Raw genomic sequence first — 22,961 nt, forward strand, 5'->3', positions numbered from 1 at the left:
GAGTGACAGGACATGAGGGGAGAGGATGAAGCAGGTTATTCAGGAGGCCTCTTTTTTATCTATAGTAATCAAGCCATGATAGTAATAATAGTTATTCCTTGCTTAGTGTCTACTATGGCTATTTTACAGAAGAGAAAACAGACTTGAGAGTAGGGAAGCACCTACCAATAAATGACTGAACTGAGATTTGAACCCAAGTCTGACTCAAGACAGTGTTCCGTCTACTTTAATGCTATAAATTTAATTATAGTTTTGTTCAATTAGATTTTTTTTCTCATTTGGTCACCTGAAACCTTGGCTTTTCTCCCTCCATTTAACTAAGCTATTTGTGGAACTCCCGAGTTTTCATAATTATCTTGCCTTTGATCATCAATTATTAGTGTTCTTCGCAGATTCAGGCCATGCTGTATTTACCTTAGGTCACTTTCAAGTGTAGCAGAGGCCAAAGAAGCCAGTTCTGTGGAATCAGGCTTGTCTGGCAGCATTAACTGTCACTTCCTGTAATGAAAATGGAGCTTTTTATTTGTTTTAATGAGCACAGGGGGCCTTTATATCCAATCTCCTCCTAGGGGAAATAATTGTATATGAGTGACCTTTGAAGGAAATCACATCAGGGAGTTATTTGAAAGGCTGTGAGGTGAGTCAGGGTGTAACATCAACCATTGTACCAGCATTTCAGAGAAGAAATGGGCTCTAGAAACAGGCTTGTCTCACTGACAGCCCATCCACACCCCTTCTGGACAGAGAAAAATCATCTACTGCTTGCTGAAAAAGTAAGGTAGTGATGTATTAGGAGATTTCTTTATCTCTTGAGCACCTGTTGTATGCCATGCATACATCATGATCTCTGCCCGCATGGCACTGATGTTTTAGTGGTGGGGACAGACAATAAAGACATTAAAAATGTAAATCATTAGAGATTGTGGAAAGTGCCATGAAGGAAATAAACAGGATCATGATAGGTGATTAATTTGGGTAACTTCCTCATCTGATAAAATTACAACAGTGGTAGAACCTGCCTCTCTCAAGGCTGTTTCAGGATTAAGTTGGATGATGCATGTACTGTGCTTAGAACAGTGCCTTACACATGAGTTGAACATTTTGTCAGTGTTATTAGTGGTTAATATCTTTGTTATATAATAAGTGAGGGAGGCCACCTCCAATTAGAGCAGTCAGGGAGGGCTTCCTGAAGGAGATGGCTTTTAATCTGACACATGAGAGATGAGAAGGGACCAGGCATGTAAATAACAGGGGAAGCAAAGGCCAGAGACAAAAGAAGGACTGTCTGATCTCTCCCAGAAGCAGAAAGGAGCTCGGTGGTCAGTGGGGCTGGAGAATGAGGCAACAAGTTGAGGTCGATGAGGTAAGCAAGACTCCAGCCAAGTAAAGAGTTTGGATTTTATTTTTCTAAAAAGGTGGGAGTAGGTGCTTTATGCTTTAAAATCTCCCTCTGGCAGCTGTGCAGAGAGTGAACTGTAAGGGTGAAAGCTGCAGGACAGAGCCTTGCTGGCTGGGGCGCTGGCGGAAGGCTGGAAGGCAGAGAGTAAAGAACTTGTTGGGGGCAGTGTATTGGTTTCCCAGAGCTGCCAAAACAAATTCCCACAAACTGGGTGTCTTAAAACAACAGAAATTTATTCTCTCACAGTTCTGGAGCCCAGAAGTCTGAAATCAAGGTTTTGGCAGGGTCCCGCTCCCTCTCAAAGCTCTAAGAATCCTTCCTCACATCTTCCAGCTTCTGGTGCTTGCGGGCAATCCTCAGTGTTCTTGGCCAGCAGATGAATCACTGCAGTCTCTGCCTGGTCACCACATAGTGTTCTGCCTGTGTGTCTCTGTGTGTCTCTGATCTCTTCTTATAAGGACACCAGCGATTGGACCCACCCTAATCCAGTATGACCTCATCTTGATTTGCATCTTAAGTACATCCGCAAAAACCCTTTTTTCCAAATAAGGTCACATTCACAGGTATTGGGGTTTAAAACTTCAACATATGTTTTCCGGGGGGACACAATTCAACCCCCAACAGACAGGAGGGTCCTGACTGACCACGCCTCTGAGAGGCTGTGCTGGAGAGAAGCCCCGGTGGCCCAACTTCTGTGGCAAGAGCAGTCCCCAGACATACACAGGCATCAGCATCTTCCCTGTAGTAGGGGGTTTGGATGCTCTCTAGCTATATTCCTGGTTCCTCCTTCCAAATAAGCAGGCAGGTGGTGCAAAGGCAGGCAGCCCTGCTGAGGGCAGCATGTCAAATAAGGGATGTTCCTTCTTATTCATCTGTCTCCACCATATCACTTCCATTTGTAGGTTCCATCTTAAGTAAGCTATTAATTCATGATTCCTTTTCAGTGAGTGCCCAGTGACTTTGAACAATCTACAGACATAGGTGAACTTTCTTAGATTTGTGGAGTGAGGAGACCTGGGGTTTTATCCCAGGTGCTGCCCTTAGTGTGTGATCTTGAGCAAATCACATAACCTCATGAGTTCCAGCTTCTTCCTCGATAAAATGAAGGTACTGTCCTGGTCCAGGGGTTCTTAACATTGAGGATGCATCAGAATCACCTGTGTTGCTAAAGCACAGATTGCTGGTCCTCACCTCAGAGCATCTGATTCAGAAGGTCTAGGGTGGGGCCTGAGAATTTGCATTTCTAGAAAGTTTCTAGACTTTGTTTTTGCTGCTGGTTGAGGAACCATACTCAGAGAACTACTGGGCTACTTAATCTCTGAGATTTCTGCCAGTCGTCTATTCTGTAATTCTCGAAAACTCATTTCAATATAATATGACTAGGTAAATTTTCTAACTTTAATTATCAAAATCTGGCTTTCTTTTCTTTCCCAGCTTTATTGAGGTATAATGGACAAATAATATTGTATATACTTAAAGTATATAATGTGATGATTTGATATACATATACATTGTGAAGTGGTTACCACATCAAATTAATTAACACGTCTATCACCTCACATTACCTTTTGCGTGTGTGGGGGGTGTGTATGTGCTGAGAACACTTAAGATTTACTCTCTTAGCAAATTTCAAGTATACAATACTGTATTATTAACTATAGTCACCATGCTGTACATTAGATCCCCAGAACTTATTCATCTTATAAATAAAAGTTTGTACCCTTTGACCAACATCTGCCCATTTACCCCACCTCCCAGCCCCTGGCAACTGCCATTATACTCTTTCTTTCTATGGGTTCAACTTTTTTTTCCAGATTCCAAGTATAAGTGAGATCATCTAGTATTCTGTCTGGCTTAATTTACTTAGCATAATGTCCCCTGGGTTCATCCATGTTGTTGTAAATGGCAGAATTTCCTTCTTTTCATAGCTGAATACTACTCCATTGTATGTGGAATACTATTCTTTATTTGTCATTTTTCTTTATCCATTCATCCATCAATGGACACTTACAGAGTTTCCATATCTTGGCTACTGTGAACAATGTGGCAATGAACATTAAAGTGTAGATATCTCTCCAAAAGACTGATTTTGTCTCCTACATATGTATATTCAGAAGTGGGATTGCTGGATCAAATGGTAGTTCTAGTTTTACAAAATCTGGTTTAAATATAAACATATGTCCCAGACAATGCTCACCTGATTTTCCACTTTGGATTTACCTCTCCTGACTTAAAGGTGTTGATTAAAAGGCCCCTCTTTCTCTCTATTCTCCATGCACGTAGACCATGCACCCTCCTCTGGCTTGTAGGTCCTGCACATACAAGACTCCTGCAGAAGTCAACAGAATGTTGACTTAGAGTTCAATAGAATCACCTACCCGTGGTAGAACTTATTTGGGGTAGAGATGGGGTGCAATAGATGGAATTAGAAACCTGAAAACTAATGGCATAAATAAGACCATGAAAAGATGCTCAACATCATGAGTCATTAAGAAAATGCAAATCAAGAACACAATGAAAATTCCAATGGCATTTTACACAGAAATAGAGAGAACAATTCTAAGATTTGTATGGATCCACAGAAGACTTCAAATAACCAAAGCAATCTTGAGAAAGAAGCACAAAGTAAAGTCATCACACTCCTTGATTTCAAACTATATTACAAAGCTATAGTGATCAAATAGTATGGTATTGGCATAAAAAGAGACACACAGATCAATGAAACAGACTAGAGAGCCCAGAAATAAACCCATGCATTTATGGTCAGTTAATTTAGAGCAAAGGAGCTAAGAATATACAATGGGGAAAGGACAGCCTCCTCAATAAATGGTATTGGGAAAACTCAACAGCCACATGCAAGAGAAAGAAACTGGACAACCCTCTTCACCATACACAAAAATTAACTCAAAATGGATTAAAGATTTGAACATAAAACCTGAAACCATAAAACTCCTAGAAGAAAACAGAGGTGGTAAGCTACTTGTCATAGGTCTTGGTGATGATGTTTTTTGAATCTGACACCAAAAGCAAAAGCAACAAAAGCAAAAATAAACAAGTGGGACTCCATCAAACTAAAAAGCTTCTGCACAGCAAAAGAAACCGTGAACAAGGTGAAAAGGCAACCTACTGAATGGGAGAAAATATTGCAAATCATATATCTGATAAGGGGTTAATATCCAGAGTATATAAAGAACTCATACAACTCAATAGCAAAAAACAAACAGACAAACAAACAATCCAGTTTAAAAATGGGCAGAGGTCATTATGCTGTACACCTTAAACTTATACAGTGCTATATGTCAATTATATCTCAGTAAAACTGGAAGAAAAAATGTGCAGAGAATCTGAATAGACATTTCTCTAGAGAAGACATACAGATGGCCAACAGGTACATGAAAAGGTGCTCAACATCACTGATCATCAGGGAAATGCAAAACGAAACCACAATGAGATAACACCTTATACCTGTAAGAATGGCTGTTATCAATAAGACGAGAAATAACAAGTGTTGGTAAGGATGTACATCTTTTCAGGATGACAGGAATGTTCTTAAATTAGATCATGGTGATGGTCACACAACTCTGTAAATATTCTAAAAATCATTGAATTTACATTTAAAATGAGTGAATTTTATGGTATGTAAATTATATATCAATAAAGGTGTCAAAAGACATTTGAAAAATAGAATGTATGTAAAAAAAATAGAATGCAATTCCATTAAAAATTTTTAAAAACTAATGGGATTTCCTGGACTTCTCTTTGAAGGTCACCTAGTGCTGAAGGTGGTTATGACATATGCAGGAGAATTCAAATACTGTGCTTTAGAATATATCAACCTACTCACCCAGACAAAAAAATATCAGGGACTGGTTACTAGTAGAATGGTGACACAAATACAGTAAGCACATTTCTTTCATACTCTTGATGTGCCGGGCACTGTGGTAGGTGCTACATGGTTTATCCTTCAGTCATTCATTCAAAAATATTTGTTGAACTTTTTCTTTATTCTTGGTACTGCTCTTGGGGCTGAAGACACAGTGTGAACAAGACAAAGCTCCACCTTTCCTGGAGCTTACATTCTAGTAAGGGAGAAAGGCATAAACATGTAAACACACAAGCCATAATTAAGATTATTTAGGTAGTGATGCTTGAGTTTAAAAATAAGCCTGGATAAGGAATTCTTTGGCAGTCCAGTGGTTAGGACTTGGCACTTTCACTGTAGGGGCCCGTGTTCAATCCCTGGCTGGGGAGCTAACTAAGATCCCGCATGCTGCATGGTGCAACCAAAAAAAAAAGATAAAAAAAAATAAACCTGGAAAATGGAGAGAGTGACAGAAGATGGCAAAGGAGGGCAGTGGAAATATTAAGGGATCAGGGAAGGTCTCTCTGGGAGGTGGGTTTGAGGTAACACCTGAAGAATGTGAAGGTGTCATCATGCAAAGATCAGGAGAAGAGCGTCCTGGGTGTGGGAATAATATAAATTATTATATTATATAATATAAATCACATCAGACAACAGGAAATGGAGATATGGCAGTGTAATTAACAGAAAGAAGAAAAAAGTAGAGGCATCACATGCCCTGATTTTAAAATATATTACAAAGCTATAGTAATCAAACAGTATGGTATTGGCATCATCTTGTACAGAACTCTCTGGTAATTACATATTAAAGGTCACCCCAGGAGCTTTGTGGAGACAGGAATATAGAGGAGGGATGGCATGAGGGAAGTAAAGAGTTACGAGTGTGCAACAGGAGCTAAAGAGAGATGATGGTGGCTTTGATGAAGGGGGTGGCAGCAGGGATGGTGAGAAGAGCTAGGATTTGGGACATCTATAGGAGGAGAGATCCAATAGGACTGGATGCATTGTAGGGGGCGGAGAAAGAGGTGTCAAGAGCAATCCTTGAATTTTGTCTTGAGTGGCTGGGTGGAAGGCACACCATTAATTGAAAAGGCAAATGTTCTCTTTGAGACTGACGTTACTATATCCAGATCACAGATGAAGAAACTGGGCCTCAGAGGAACTAAGCCAGTTTGCCCCAAATTATCCACCTAAGGAGTGGAAGAAGCAAGTTCGAAGCCAGTGACTCCAAAGGCCATATTTTAAACACTGCTCAGTACTTCCTCCTACCCAAGGAGTTCCTTCGTCCTTAGCCAGCCAGTGGATGGAAATCATGGAAAGTGGTGCTGGTGGAGCGCGAAGGACTTGGCTGATGGGCGGGCTTTCATTGAACAAGAGGGAGAGGAGCAACTTGGAAGAGTAACATTTTTCCAGTGAATCATGTTAAATAACCAGAGCGGCTTATACCCAGTGTCAGGGTTAAAAGGAGATTGACAGGTATAAAAGCCCAGTAATTACAGGAAAATATCAAATTGGAAGTGCAGAGATTCTTGAAACCTGCGAAGCCATTTAATCCATCTTATGTTTGCTCCAGACCAACAGTCAGCTCCCAGAGCAAGACTGGTCTCATTACCAAACTAATGGACATATGTTCTGAGGTGGCTTTCTCTCTGCCAAATAAATCAGAATTTTTTACAGTGAAGCCTGAGATTGCCGTGCTGCAATGTTTGCAAGGACGTCACTGAGTGTTTTAGGTGTCAAGTTAAATTTGACTTGGCCTGTTCTGTTCTTTTAAGAAAGGCTCAGGAGGCATCAGCTGGGTCACAGGGAGAATGCCTTCTGCACTTGCTCTTCCGGGCTGTGACAGAAATCAAACCTGGATCCCCTGAGCGTGCTTTCTCAAGCAGGAATTGCTCCTGTCGCCGCGGCCCAAAGGAGCAAGTTGTGATGAAAGTTGTCATTCTCCCCTGTTCCCTGATTGTGGGGTTTTTTTCCCAGGAGTCGGGGGTGGAGAGAGAAGTTCATTCACACCTTCTAAAATATTCTAAATATCCCAAATATTCTATAATATTCTAAGACATTCATGAGCCCCCAGTGAGTTGCAGCCACTGTCCTAGGAAATGGGATGATGACAAATCCTTACATGTTATCAAAAAGCAAAAGTGACAGCAAAAATAAAATGGCAAGCATTGCGTGTCCCTGTGTGTGTGTGTGTGTGCCCGTGTGTGTGCGTGTGCATGTGCGTGTGTGTGTGCGCGCCCTCCCTCTAGAAGCCAGCCCGCCTGCCGCCACAGGCTCCTGTGCACCGCACTCCTGGGGCCTGGGCTGCTGCTCTGAGCATCAGTGGCCTGGAGAAGAGGTAACTCCTCCGTGCCTTGTAGATTTTCCTCAGCATTTTTCACTGCACAACAGCTCTAATGACCTTGGCATCAAGCTCTTACTGGGGATTAATAACCAGCTGGGTTTAATGGCCCTTACTGTGTCCTGGGCCATTTTCCCAGTCAGCCATTAATTGCAAGCAGTGCCCTGGGCTCTGGCCACTGTGGCTCCCTGGGTTGAGTGGCCCTGAGGCAAACGGCCCAGCCTCCTTCTCTGCAGACAGAGCTTCCTCTGTGCTCTGCCCTGCTTCTCTCCGTGGTATTAGTACATAGGGCTGCAGGAGAATTGTTGGTTAGGGCGTCACATCATGTCTTCTTTGTATATGTGGAGGTTTTCTCAGAGGACTGAGAAGCCTGGAGGTTGGCTTTCATTCACTCACTTATCAACCCATCAATCAATTTAGTATTAATTGAGTGCTGTACATAGGTCAGGAAGCCAGAGAGATTACCAAGGTTGGAGTGACCTAACACGGGTGCCCATGTTTCCTACAAAGGGCGGAACCCCTCACCAAATGAGTCTTTAAGGAAAATGTCCCCAAGAATCAGGGAGGCTGAATACTGTGAGAAAGAAGGAGGAGGGAAGGCGTAGGTAGGCAGTGAGTTCACCAGGAGCCACCTCCCCTCTCCTGTCCTCGGTGGAGTTTTATCTCCCTGGCCTGCTGGCAGAGCCCCAAGTTCACCTTCCCATGCTCCGCTGGGTGATTCATCAACCCAGCATCTGAGTGTTTAAGGGAAGAACACGTTCAATACTACATCAGGAATCTTAACTCACCAAGGCATGCGTATTTTCACCCATATCATTAAGACACTCAGGGTGATAATGGTACTTCGATGTGGAGGAGCAGGGCTGTCTCAGGGGACTGTAACATCCCAAGAACCTGGGTCCCACAGGTTGTATAGTCCTTCCGCCTCCCAAGATATCCTTAGTCCCTCTGAATGCAGGAAAGAGACTTCGTTTCCGCCTTTGGAAGTGATTCAGCCTTTGGTACATGCTCTTCTCAACTGCAGGAAGTGTAACATTGTTTATTTAGAACAGCTATTGTCACTTTATTGGCACCACTTACCAAAAGGCACTTAAGGCATAATTCAGACTTAGATCTTTTTTGCATTGTTTGGTGCATCTGTACAACTCAAAGAGAGAATGCTGGTGCCTGAGGTAATCAATACCTCAGAGCTAAGGCAGGTGGGCAGGACTCATGAGGGAGGGCTTTCTGGGGCTGGGTGGACCCCAGCATGTTCTGGTGTCGCCCAGTAAGCACAGAGGGTCCGTATGGCACAGTCAGGAACCTTGGCCTTCCCTGAAAGGGTGTTCATATGGCCTCACATGGGCATAGTGGGGAGAGAGAGAGAGGGGGGGTGGGGGAGGAGGAGGGGGGGGAGGGGGAGAGAGGAGGCCTTGGAATCTCCAGAGGTGTTACAAGTTTCACCCGTCAAGCAGCCTATGCTCTGAGAATCACAGCAGAATAATTAATTATGGGGAAAGAAATGCTGGAACCTTTCTTTAGAATTTTTTGCCCAGTAAAAATGAGCACAATGTCTTGAAATTATAAATCAAACTGGAAAATTCAGGATAATAGTTCTAGGTGAATCTGAGGAGAAAAAGCAGGTTCCAATGGCTTTAGGGTCCAGTGGAATGAAATCTTGCAAAGTGACCTTATTAAGCAAACGGACTGAGTTACACTGTACCTCAGGGGTGTATTAAGTGCTTAATAAGTGTCTGTTAAATGAATGAACGAATGAATATCATCTGGCCACAAGTGTCTAGTTGGCGCTCTCTTTGTTTTACGGGTGAGAAAGTTAAGTACCCAATTTGTGATAAAGTCTGCTTTAGACCCTGGGTCTCCTGACCCTAATCATCATTTAGTCACATGCTATTTGCAGATGCCCCTGTCATCTTTGTAGGAATGTTTTAACATGAGTAGAGGTTTCCCAGGATACAGGACTTTGGATGCTAAAACCCAAACAACCCCTAACAAACCGGGTTCCTCTTCTACCTCTCAATATTCTCCTTAGTAAAACAGGGTTGATGATATAGTATCTTTCTTATAGGTTTATTTGAAGAATTAATTCAACTATATAAAAAGCTCAGAACAGTGCCTGGCACATAAAGAACATCAGAAATATTAACTAAATTGACCACTCTTTCCTTTGTGCCCCCAGCCCTGCTGTGCTCTAAACAGCCCCCTTTACTAACAGTGCGGCACAGCCCCGCATTGTGTCACATGTCATTGCACATCTCTGACCTACTGCCCCCCAGTAAAGTATAAACTTTGAGGGGCTCTGTTTTTCCATTCCATTTGCATTCTTGCCGCCCAGCACATGTGTCACCTAAGAGTAACTGGATGTCAAATGAATGGTGAGAATTTGCAGTGGTAGAATTGCCATTTCATAAGCCCATGTGACAATTAGCAACCCAGAGCGATCAGTACACACTGATGTGGTGCGTACCTACCATGCGCTCCACTCTGCCTGAAAAGCCCCAGAGCAGCCGTCACTTAATGAATGACACTGTGCCAGGTCCTATGGTAAGGACTGGGTTCAACCCCATGCAATTGCTACTTTCGCAGGTCAAATATTGGCAATTTTAAATGGCTCAGCCTACCACTGTGTACATTTTAATTCTATCGAAGTGGAATGGGGCATTAATTATCCTCAGTTAAAAATGAGAAAACTGAAACTTGCAGAGGTTAGTGACTTGCCAAGGTCCCATAGCTAACAGGTAGTGTAGACAAGCCTGGACCATCCTGTGTGGGTGCCCTTGGCCACTCTGCAGTGAGGGAAGGTGACCGCCCTCGGTGCTCTCTGTCTGGTTCGGAAGACAGAGCTATGGCTTAGGAAACTCCAAGAGTAAATACAAGGCTGTATATACGCAGCACTAAATTGGATCCAGTTTTCTGAGACTGTGCGGGGAGCCAGTGCGTCCAGTTCAAAGTTAACAGGGAGGAAGGGCAGAGGCTCTGGGGAAAATCTAACAGTGCAACTGTCCTTCAGAACATTCTTGATTGTCATTTTTTTGTGCACTTGCTGGCCTGGGCCTCCAGCCCTAATTGCATTTTCTTCAAGCAGCAACTGAGAGATATTTCTCATTAAACATGAACAGGGAACTGTTTAATTTGTAAGAATGTAGGTGTTCAGAAAGTACATCACTGGTTCAGGATGTTGAAATGAGCACTGTCATTGGCGTTGTCCCTGGTGGGCACCACAGGGCCAGGGCTTCCACAGGGCGCGAGTACAGTGGATGAGCTTGAGGCTTTCTTACATTTTGAAGATGGACTGACTCAATTTCTCTCCCTCTCCCCTTGAAAGGGGAGAAACTATCCTAATTGTCATTTCAAAATTATGGCTTCTGAGGGGTCACAATTTGCATGTCTTTTCTCATGTGATTCTTAGACGATGTCTATTTAGGATAAATATATTTGTACAGCATCCAAGAACACTGATACATGCTTAACTTCCAATAAGGTGAGTTAAGAGCATTAAAACTAGTGTCACAGCAAATTGTAGTATAGTCTTTTCTTCAACTTGGGGGTAACTTTGGATTCAGAAAGACCTGGGTTTGAAAGCATGACTTCATTACTTGCTAGTTATGCACCTTTGGGCGAGTTTTTAACATCTCTGAGCCTAGGATATCATTATTTGTAAAATGGCAGTAACAGCAGGTTTGCTGGGTTGATATGACGATTTGATATATTAATATCAATAAAGCCCAGCGCCCAGTGGTCAACAGGTCACAGCTGGCTCTCTTTCCCTGTTGTCCAGTACTCCCTGTCACCAGTCTGGAAGAGAATGTAGGGGTGGATGAGGTAATAGCAGAAGGGATGTATTCTGGCATAGGAGGGAGAAGAGCGAAGATAGCAGCCCTCGGAGGCAGGGAAGTGACCTGCTGGTGCCAAGCGAGTGTTGCCACTGATGGGGTCCTTCTCCCCCTCCTTGCAGCCCCTGAAAATGCACTGCAGGGACTGCGCCCTGGTGACGAGCTCGGGGCATCTGCTGCGTAGCCTGCTAGGCCCCCGGATTGACCAGACCGAGTGCGTCATCCGCATGAACGACGCCCCTACGCGCGGCTACGGGCACGACGTGGGCAATCGCACCAGCCTGAGGGTCATCGCGCATTCCAGCCTCCAGCGAATCCTCCGCAACCGCCACGACCTGCTCAACGTCAGCCAGGGCACCGTGTTCATCTTCTGGGGCCCCAGCAGCTACATGCGGCGCGACGGCAAGGGCCAGGTCTACAACAACCTGCAGCTCCTGAGCCAGGTGCTGCCCCGGCTGAAGGCCTTCATGATCACGCGCCACAAGATGCTGCAGTTTGACGAGCTCTTCAAGCGCGAGACCGGCAAAGACAGGTACAGAGGCGCTGGCAGGGGGTGGCCGGGGTCCAGGGGAGGGTGAGGAAATGTCCTTGCTGGCTGATTCAACAAAAGCAAAGCAAACCTTTTTTTTTTTTTTTTATGCTTATGTCAGATAAGCTCATCTCCTTAAGCTTCGTTTTCTTTAATTTAATTTTTAACCATTTTTAAAATTGAAGTATAGATAATTTACAGTGTTGTGTTAGTTTCAGGTGTATAGCAAAGTGATTCAGTTATAGACATATAATTTTTATATATATTATATATACACATGCATATATAATATACATATTCTTTTTCAGATTCCTTTCTACTATAGGTTATTACAAGATATTTAATATAGTTCCCTGAGCTCTACACTAGGTCCTTGTTATTTATCTATTTTATATATACTAGTAGTTAATTCCAAACTCCTAATTTATCTCTTTCCCCCGCTATCCCCTTTGGTAACCGTAAGTTTGTTTTCTAAGTCTGTAAGTCTGTTTCTGTTTTATAAATAAGTTCATTCATATTATTTTTTTAGATTCCACATATATGTGATATCATATGGTATTTGTCTTTCTCTGACTTACTTCACTTGATATGATAGTCTCTAGGTCCATCCGTGTTGCTGCAAATGGCATTACTTTATTTCTAAAAGCTTTTGCTAAGTGCTTTTTGTTGTGACCACACGACTCATGCCATCTACAGAGCTCATCGGTAGGGTCCTCCTGGAGACTGGACTGCTGAAGCTGAATTTATAGGGCAAAGTGAAAGGAAGCACTGAGACATTTATATAGATAATTCAGGGCCAAATCCCTACTTTGGAGGGTGAGGCAACACTGCCCCTGGCTTACACTGGTAGTAAGTGCGAGATAATAAGTTTATTGCATTTTATTTTACTTGTGTAAACACTAACCAAAAAGAAGTGTATAGGGTTATTTTTCTCTTTCAAAGGCAAATATTTATTCAGTCAACATATATTTACTGAGTACCTACTACTTCACTGCACCTGGTACTGGGGATATACACAGTCAGAAATAAGGCAGATCTAGACCCTGCCCTCCCAGAATATAGTCTTAACAGGGCCACCAGATATTCACCAAGTAGTGGCCAGTGTGCTAGGTCATGTGAGGGGAAGAAAACGGTGCTATGACCAGTGGGACAGAGAGACCTGCCGTAGTCTAGGACAAGGCTTACCAAACTGTTGCTTACAGTTCAGTAATGGAACATGAAATGTATGTATTGAGTCATTGCAAGATTTTTTTTAATGTAATGGAAAGAATGGAATAAAACAGACAATATCAGCATTCATCTCCTATAGTAAGTAAGGCAAAGTATTATTTCATGGGATAAAATTTGTTTCGGTTTTATACATAGAAATATACATATACAGGGTCTTCTTTTGAAGTGATAAAATTGCCCTGGAATTAGATAGGGATGATGATAGCACAATTCTGTGAATATATTAAAAAACACTAAATTACACACTTTAGAAAACTAAAATGAAATGAAAACCATGTACAATACATGTGAGCATATATGCTCAATCATGAGGTAAAATGTATTTCTGACTATAGGTCAAAATCTTTTGAAAAGCACTGGTCTAGAAGATGAGGGTGTGATGGAAAGACTTTCTCCAAAAGGTGTATTTAAGCTGAGACCTAGGCCAATAAGTATTTATCCAGGTAAAGAAGAATCTGAGAAGGGGAGAGAGAAACATCCTTATGGGTATAAGGGCTCGGAGGTGAGAGGACTTCCAGGGGGTTGGAGAAGAGTCCCTGTGGCTGCAACAGGGGTGCTGGCGGGGAGTAGCCAGAGAGGAAGCAGAGATAAAGGGTGAGGAGCTGGCCAAATCTAGGTGAAGAAAAGGACAGCTATAGGTATTGAAAGGAGCAGTGTGGTGTAGTCCAAACACACAGCTCTGGGTTAGAATTCTTTGTCCCTCACTAGTTATATGGCCTTGGACAAGATATCTAACATTTCAGTGACCTCACATGTGAAAAGGGCATAGTGACTAGGCCTCGTAGGACCAGTCTAATAATTAAATTTCCTCATTTTCTTAATTCTAAAACACGTCTGTTTATAACTAACACACATTTAATGATGTAATTTACCCCCTCCCTTACAAAAACTGTTCCTGCATCAATTTCTTATCTTAAAACTAAAGAGATATGACAAGTAAAGAATGTGAAGTACTAAATCCTTTTGGCTAGCTTAGGCAGCTCATTATGAAGAACAGAGTCTTAAAGAAAGACCAAAGCCCATCATTCCCAAATTCTTTGCAGGGAAGAGCTTTCTCTTTAAATCCTTAAAACCTTGTGACCATTTGAGGGCTGGTCCAGGCAAAAGTGGGCATGGCATCTGATGGAGTGAGGAGAGGTGGACCTGGCCACTGGCACTGTGGCCTCCTTCCCTGGAAGCCCAGGTGACTCCATGGTTAGCCCAGCCAGTAGATCACATGGGGGATCCTGGTCGTCATCACACGCTGTCATGAAATCCAGTCACTTGCTGTCCTTTAAAAGCCACAAATAAGAGACTGTTGCTCATTTGAATGAGTTATTTAACCAAGAGAGCACTTTATAAGAGAAGGGGAATGAGGGAAGTTATTTACAGTTTCATTTTTTCTGGTTGGAAAATTCAAAATAAGTAGAAAGACTCTCTTCAATAGAAAACACTTCTCTCTTTTGAGTTTAATGGTTGTTTGCTAAATTTAAGTATTCCTGAAACACTGCTGCAGTGTTAGCTATTTAGGATACTTACACATTGCTCTGGATCTTCTTAAGGGATTAAGTTGAAAACTTGGAGACTAGTCTTTACATCCTTACATCTTTAGGAAACAATCTCACATCAAGACATAACCCACTCACTAAATTCATTAAATTCTGACCAGTGAAAACCTTTTGCTCAACAAGCCTGTGTCCTTAGTGAGCCCAGATGGTAAGAGACAGATAAAATTTCATGGACTGGCTACCAGGCTTCTCATCCATCTACTAGGATCCATGCAGTCCCCACACAGGGAATCACACTGATGGATTTGTAGGATGCCAAAGTACACTGTCCACTTTTAGAATCTTTGTGCCTCTTACCTTTAAGAAACTGTCTTAAAGAAGCTAATATTGTATTGACTCAATATTCTCATGTGTGCATATTCTTAATCTTCAGTCTACTCCAAGCTAAAGAACAAAGTCAGAAACAGCCCTTCAGAACAAAACTATTTCTATAAACTAAAACACAAAACACTTAGGGTCTAACAGTATTGCCTCTGTGTATGTTTTTCTTGAAACCTAACAAAACAGTGGTATGGATTAAAGATACACAAAGTATGGAATATCTAATTTTGCAATCTCATAATCAGGACATTCATTTCAGGCTACTATTTTAAAGAAATGAGGTAATTCAATAGATTTTGATTTATGGAAATTTCACCCTACTTAAAAGTGGAGAAAAAAATGGCTCAGGAACAATCTGCAATTAAGAAGCATGACAAATGACATAGATGGCCAAGTGGTATTCTTTGATATTTGAAAGTAACTGTACTTGAAAATAACTTTATAATTGAATAGGGTACATTAGGAAAATATGATTCAGAACCAATATTATAGTAATTAGATAAAAGAAGTATAAATGAAATAACTGCAGGAAGAATGTTTCCATAGAGATTATAAATGAGATTCTGGTGGAGCAGAAAGGCCTTTAATTGTAATTTAGTGTGTACTATAGCATTATCAGCTCAGTGTGTTACTTCATCATATAAAAGAATATCTGATAATTTTCCCTAATAAGCACACGACAGCTCTTCATATTCCTTCATTACAGCTGATTAAGCGTAAAAACACTAGATATTCCTTTGTTGGAAAAAGAGTTCGAATCTTTTTAGAAAGACAGCACAAAGCAGTTGCATTTCTATAGCATGTGATCCCAAAAGACTATTATTTTGCAAGTCCGGGGAATTTTAAGTGGCACTTTAAAGAAATGTTCACCTTAGTTTCTTTCGTCCTCCACTTTTTACTCTCCCCATTTTTACCCATTAAATCTTTTTCTGTAGAGTCACATCCCCCTATATTTCAGGCTGTGGCTTGTGATTTCTACTACATCACACAAAAGAAAGCCAAAGTTGTAGGGAAGTTTCTGCCCCTGGGAAAAGCCCTCTTAGTGTTTCCTACAACTCGAAAGCATAGGGACATGAGTGTGATTCCTGGATCGGGAATCTGGGGGTATAAGTAAGCTGTCATTCTCCTCCTGGGCACCACATCATTCCGGTTATTCACTCTCCCAGTTTAAGCCTAGAACAACCTACCATCTCAAGGTCACAGCCTTGGTGAAGACATGGTCTAACTTGAGGCAAGGCACTGCCTTCTCTTCCCCTCCCCCATTCAGTCAGCTCTGCTCTGTCCCACCTCCTTCAGTCCCAAAGGTCTTACAAATTTATAGCCCTGGTGAAAAACAAGGGGGATTGTTAATACCTATGTAGGCTGGAGGCTCCAGAATTTTCTAATTACAGTAAGTCCCCTGCATATGAACAAGTTCCGTTCTGAGAGTGTGTTCATAAGTCCAATTTGTTCGTAAGTCCAACAAAGTTAGCCTAGGTACCCAACTAACACAATCGGCTATATAGTGCTGTACTCTAATAGATTTATAATACTTTTCACACAAATAATACATAAAAAAACATACACAAAAAATAAAGTTTTTAATCTTACAGTGCCATACCTTGAAAAGTACAGTAGTACAGTACAACAGCTGGTATACAGGAGCTGGCATCGAGTGAACATGCAAGAAGACTTACTGACTGGAGGAGGGAGAGGAGGTGGGAGATGGTAGAGCTGAAGGATCGTCAGCAATAGGAGACAGAGGGCAAGCTGCAATTTCACTCACGCCTGATGTTGATGGCACAAGTTCCATTCCCTTGCTGGATTCAATTCTATCTACCCTCTTGAAAAAAGGATCCAGTGATGTCTGGGTAGTAGCTCTTTTTTCCTCATCATAGATGACATCCTGGGCTTGTAATAAAGATACTGTACTACTGTACTCTATACAGTACTGTACAGTAAAGTACACAAAAGAACAACCACTTGTAGAGGATGCACGCATGTGACTTTGTATGCCAGACACATGAACTAACTTATGTGATTGGACATGCAAACGCACGTTCACATCTTTGAAAGTTCGCAACCTGAAAGTTCGTATGTAAGGGACTTACTGTACTGCCCTGACTACTGATGATGGCTCCTACACAAGAGCCAGTAGCAGTGTTGGAAGGATATCAGTTGTTTTGTGTCTGCTAAAAAGCACTGGGAGTAATGGTTGAATTATTTATTTCATTTGCTCCAACCTAGCAACCAAGAGGGGAGGAAGGGATCTTGATGTATCAACACACCAGACTAGATAACTTTTTATGATGTTCTCTCCTTTAGTCCTCAAAATAGCACAAGAAGATAGAGCTTCCCATGCTTGCTTTCTAAATAAGAAATCAAGGTTCAAAGAACAGCAATAACCTGCCTCAGGTCATTTTGCTGGTGAATAATAGAAACTAGTAAGATACAAATCCATGCTATTTCCATCTTGAGAATTTTTTAAATGTACTTCCTGGGATATTACTGGATCCAGATACAATGGAATGGAAAATAAAAATGAGTAAAGGAATTAACTAGAAAGTTGAAGCCACGAACTCAGGAATGACTAAATTACCCATTCCTGTCAGGTATGTGACAAAACAAAAGACATCTTAAAATGCCTTTTTTGGTTGTTATTCCTTATGTGAAATGGAAATAATGCAAACTGCTTAACAAAAACTCTTCCTTTTCAAAGAGGGGTGCTATGCAGTGCAAGTAGAAAAGCTTTCCTGTGACTCTTTTATTCACATCACATACGGTGCTATGGCTGGGCAAAGTCAGACAGTCTGACCTTGGGGATAAGGTGTTTGAAACTGGCTAATGAGGCATGCCACAAGCACTGAAAAAAAAAAGTAAATGCAGCAACCCCCGAAGAATTGAAATTAATATCCACAGCAGCATAGCTTGGTGGACTGAGTCATCCTCACAAGTCAAATTAGACCTTGATGTTGTGTCTCCACGATTACCCTTAGACTTGGTGTGTGGTTGGGGCTCAATACAGATGTTTGAATGGGCAAATGAATGAATGTTGGAACCCACCGATTTATTCCTTAAATTCTGTCCATTTTTGGTCTTTTAATAAAAATTTTCACAGGGCTTGGACTGTTCTGAGGTAAAATGAAGCAAATGCTCAATTAAACGTAAGCATCCCTGTGTCCCTTTTCCTCTCATCATTAGCCCATTCCCAAATGAATGTACTCCTTCTAAGGAAAGACATTCAGTCAAGATGTTGGTGTTAATTAGTCTAGTTGAAGGCAAGCTTCTACCCTAAGATCATTTGGTCGATCAGTTGGTCAATTGATAGATAAAGACAAGTGTGTTTATTCACATTTAATAAGCTCTTCGTTATCCACCCTGCTTGGAGAAAAAAGAATACTTATAGCTAGTCAAGTATTCTAGTTAATAAAGAGTCGACACACGAGGATTGTCATCTTACAAGAAACTGAGTGGTAATAATTCGCACTTAAACATTGAAACATTGATCATCATCTTTGACTATGTAGAAGTCCCTTGAGAATCCACCATGATGGAGCATTGACATCATTTATCATATTATCATGGAATATGGTGGTATTAGTAACAGATTTCTATCTGCTAAAGTTCCAGCTTGAGCAGATAGAGAGAGAGAGAGAGAGAGAGAGAGAGTTTACCAAATGGAGAGAGAGAGAGTGTGTGTGTTTATAGTCAGCCTTGTTCCAGAAAAGATTTAAGATGGAGTGGGTATAATGATTATTTTACCAGCTTGCAGACTTAACTGCTGTTCCTTCCAGAAAGATCTCCAACACTTGGCTCAGCACTGGCTGGTTCACAATGACCATTGCCCTGGAGCTCTGTGACAGGATCCATGTTTATGGCATGGTGCCCCCAGACTTCTGCAGGTAGGATTTATTCTGCAAATGTAATTCATCAGCAGTGTTGTGCAGTGTTTATAAATGTCTGATTCCAACTATCAACCATGAAACATGTCTTCCTGTCTTCTTGAAGCAATTAATTAACATGTCCCAAGTCCTGGTTCTAGAAACAACAAACAGCATTTAATTATGTGATATAAAATATTGAAAGTTTTTGTTTGTACTGCTGGAGAATTAATCCATCTTGTGGGCTTCATTTATCCTCTGAATATTTATCAACCAAAAGTAATGCAGTAATTGGCATAATATTAACAATGAACAAGCATTAAGAAATATTAGTTTTGGGGACTTGCCTGGTGGTGCAGTGGTTAAGAATCCACCTGCCAATGCAGGGGACACGGGTTCAATCCCTGGTCTAGGAAGATCCCACATGCCGCGGAGAACTAAGCCTGCGAGCCACAACTACTGAGCTTGAGCTCTAGAGCCTGTGAGCCACAACTACTGAAGCCCGCATGCCTAGAGCCCGTGCTCCACAACAAGGGAAGCCACCGCGATGAGAAGCCCGCGCACTGCAATGAAGAGTAGCCCCCGCTCACCACAACTAGAGAAAGCCCGTGCGCAGCAACAAAGACCCAACACAGCCCAAAATAAATAAATTCATTAATTCATTAATTTAAAAAAAAAGAAATATTAGTTGTATTCTCATTTGAAAGGAATGTGGTAATTTTTAATGAATTAAAGAGGGCAATTTCTTTGACGGTTAGGCCTGTTTTCCAAAATTAAAATATTCCTCTTAGTCTCTTTCCCTTTCCACATCAGTAGCCTCGGTTTGTGTTTCTAAGACCAAAAGCACAGGCATAATTATTTTGATGTATCGCTTTAAAGGGAACACACATACATCTCTGTTGCTACCTTAAGTTACCTCCTGGCATGTGCCCAGGTAGAGTTCGGTGTGTACTAACAGACACACTGAGAAATATCCAGGGCCTGATTTGTGGAAGGCCGATTGAAATTCACCTGTAACCTAAAGGAGTGATGCCAATAAAATCAGAAAGTTTCCTAGTTTTCAGGCATGCCTGCTGACCTGCACATGGCCTCAGTCATGATCTTCAAATGGTAAGATCTGGGGTGGGAGGGCATTTTAAACTTGTTCATTAAAATTTATGCTTGCTTATACTTTCATGCGTTTCAAACCTAAGAACTTCTCAAAGGCCGTGGGCCTTCAGGCAAAATCTACCATTTGGAGGTTTGATGCAAGAATGATGAAGCATACTTAATTGTGCCGTTATCACTTTGCCACTTTTCTCCCACCCTTTTTAACCCAAAGACCACACAGCAGCAGTACTAGTTTATATGTAAGAGTCAGGTCACAGGGGAGAAGGAAAGGGGTGGACAGAGCAGGCCTTTGAAATCTGCCTGGACTCATGCATCCCCAGGGAAGACATAATGTAGTAAGGAAGGGGGTGGAGTATGGACCCAGACGGCACAGGTTCAAAGCCCAGCCCTGCCACTTACTAACCTAGTGCGACCTTGAGTAGGTCGCTCATTCTCTCTGTGTCTCAGCTTCCTCGCCATTAGAAGTGGATGTGATGATAATAATAGACTCTGCCTCAGAGGGTTGGAGGTGGATTAAATAAGCGAATACATGTAAAGTGCTTGGAACAGCGCCTAGTACATGGCCAGAGTGAGCCTGGATCCTCAACCAGTTCCTCATCACTTAATGCACTGGCCTTGTTTTCCCCTTTGACAACCTCTGTGCAAAAAAAGTAGGTAAGATGGTGTAAAAAAGCAAACTGCCTCCTCAAACCAACAGGCTAACAAAGGCAGTGGCAGTGGCCCCTTTGGGCATGCAAAGAGCCATCAAAGCTGATGGTTAGACGGCAGATATAATTATGTAATATTGCCATTAGGGCACCGGAGAAAAAGGGCATGAATAAATTGAAATGTTAATGACTTAAAGTGTTCAAGGAAATATTGCACTTATTATGGAAAACAAATGAAAGGCAAGTTAACCTGTCATTTCTCTTACTCAGAGTTAGTTCATCACGGCTTGGTGCACTTAGGATGGGAACAATTTATACAGTGACACTAGCAAGGAAGTCAAGATACTGTCCGTGCGCCGTATGTTGGGAGCCGCTCTGAATTTCTGTTCCTCAGCCACCATCCCACAGGTTCAACAGTTGTTCTCATAAGATGCTTTCGGCAAGAACTCATCAGAAGGATCCCCACCCCTAGTGTCCTATCAGAGAAAGTGAAGAAGTGTGCTGGGTGTCCTCTGGTGCAGAGGATTAGGCTGGTGACAGCATCCTCTTCAGTCCTGATGCCTGTTTAGGAAGGATAAAAAGGGAAAGAGAGGAGCAGCCCAGACTGATTCCCAGGTGCCTTTCGTCTTCACGTCCAGGACACATGGGCTGAACCACCAGGCACCCAGTTCCTGCTGGTGACCTTGAATCTTGCTGTCCTCATCTGCAAAATGGGCATAAGAAAATAATGATAAAAGCAAACAGGTCATGGTGAGGATTAAATGAGATCATGGCTGTAGAACGTTTGACACAGTGCCCAGCACACAGCTCGTGCTCAGGAAAGATTATTAATAATATTAGTATTACTAATACTTTAATATTATACATAAAATACATAAAATAATTATTAATATTATCCTAAGCCCTTGAGAGTTACCCTGAAAGGTACCAAGAATTTTGGGGGGGGGGGTTCAAAGAACAGGCCACAGCTCTTGCTTCCTGGAGGCTTACGATAAGCCTTACCCACACAGAAATCTAACAAGCACAGCAAAGCCATTTGGAGTCAAAATGACTCTTGCGAACAGTATCACCACCAGAAAAGGAAAAAGCAACTTATAAGTTAATCCAGCTACTAGTCTGATCATTCCCCCTTTGTCTTGATTTTGAAAGAAGTTAAGAACTCTAAGGGCAGCAGGGTACGTGTGTCATGAGCTGTAGGACTTAGGGAGATAAGATATCACCGGGGCCAAAAGTGGTAGGGAAGTTTTTGTGAGATGACAGACCTCACGCTGGTTGAGTCCACCAGAATATAAACACCTCGAGGGCAGAGACTTTTTTGTGTGTTGGGATCACTGTTGGAGCCGTGGTGCACAGGACAGTAGATCGGTACCGTTCTGGCCTATAGCAGATGCTCCATACATACCGAGTGAACGAATGGCCCTGTCCTCTCTCTCGTGCTGTAGTCAAAGGGTGTTTATACGACCAAAAATGAGCCATATTTCTCAAGGTCAGAAGCTGTGTGACCTTGAGAAAGTTATTCAACCTCACTGAGCCTTAGTCACCGTGGGCAGGTTACTTAATGACCGTCTCAGAAGCCGTAGTTTCCATGTCTGCAGATGATGATGACATTAGTACTTAGCTCACGGGGTTATACGATAATTCCATGACATAATAGATGAGGAATGCTTGGCACAGTGCTGGTGTACGTTAAGCGTGGATAAATTTACGAGGGGAAAGGGCTCACTCATCTGCAGGTGTGTACCCATGAGCACATTTTAAGGAGCTGTCTAGCGAGCACTAATGAACGGTGCTTGGTTGGCAGGGAGGGCCAACGACACGAAAGGCTCCCATGTGAACTGGGTCCCACTTTCCCTCCAGCTCCTTGCAGGACACCCCACGGGCTGCTCACAGCAGACCCCCCCCCCATTCTGTGGCTTCTTTATGCCCAGTTTCTCACTGGAATGAAGAGTCAGGCACATGGGGATTCAGCAAACCAAAGGAGAGCCAACTGCTCTTTTTGGGTAAATTAACCTTTCCAGACTTTGAGATACAACTAGGACCCTCAAAAGAAGTCATTTACTAAACAAATCACAGAGACTTTGATTCATTCACCTAACTTGTGTTGGGCACTTAGGGACATAATCAAAGATGAATGAGACAGGGTTCCTGCCTTCGGTCTCCTGCGTGTCACTTGGACACAATTCAGTCGTAAGGGACAGAAGGTTCCCAAGGTTCCTGTGGGAGAAAATATTCGCGTTCTGCCTGTCAGTAGTGTCTGACCCGCAGGGGCTTTATTGAAACATCCA

At 42.3% G+C, this 22,961-nt stretch overlaps 1 protein-coding gene across 2 annotated transcripts in view; it reads left to right on the forward strand.

Annotated features, from left to right (window-relative positions):
• ST6GALNAC5 (ST6 N-acetylgalactosaminide alpha-2,6-sialyltransferase 5) overlaps positions 1-22,961 on the forward strand; it is a 179,577-nt gene that overhangs the window by 147,970 nt on the left and 8,646 nt on the right. The window contains exons 3-4 of one of the 2 annotated variants that reach the window (XM_036867718.1): positions 11,555-11,964; positions 18,833-18,940. In XM_036867718.1, coding sequence (XP_036723613.1) covers positions 11,555-11,964; positions 18,833-18,940 — 518 coding nt within the window. Of the gene's footprint in view, positions 1-11,554; positions 11,965-18,832; positions 18,941-22,961 lie in introns of those variants that run through there. The other variant, XM_036867727.1, reaches the window with a different exon arrangement.

This window comes from Balaenoptera musculus, chromosome 1, assembly GCF_009873245.2.
Source record: "Balaenoptera musculus isolate JJ_BM4_2016_0621 chromosome 1, mBalMus1.pri.v3, whole genome shotgun sequence".
NCBI lineage: Eukaryota > Metazoa > Chordata > Mammalia > Artiodactyla > Balaenopteridae > Balaenoptera > Balaenoptera musculus.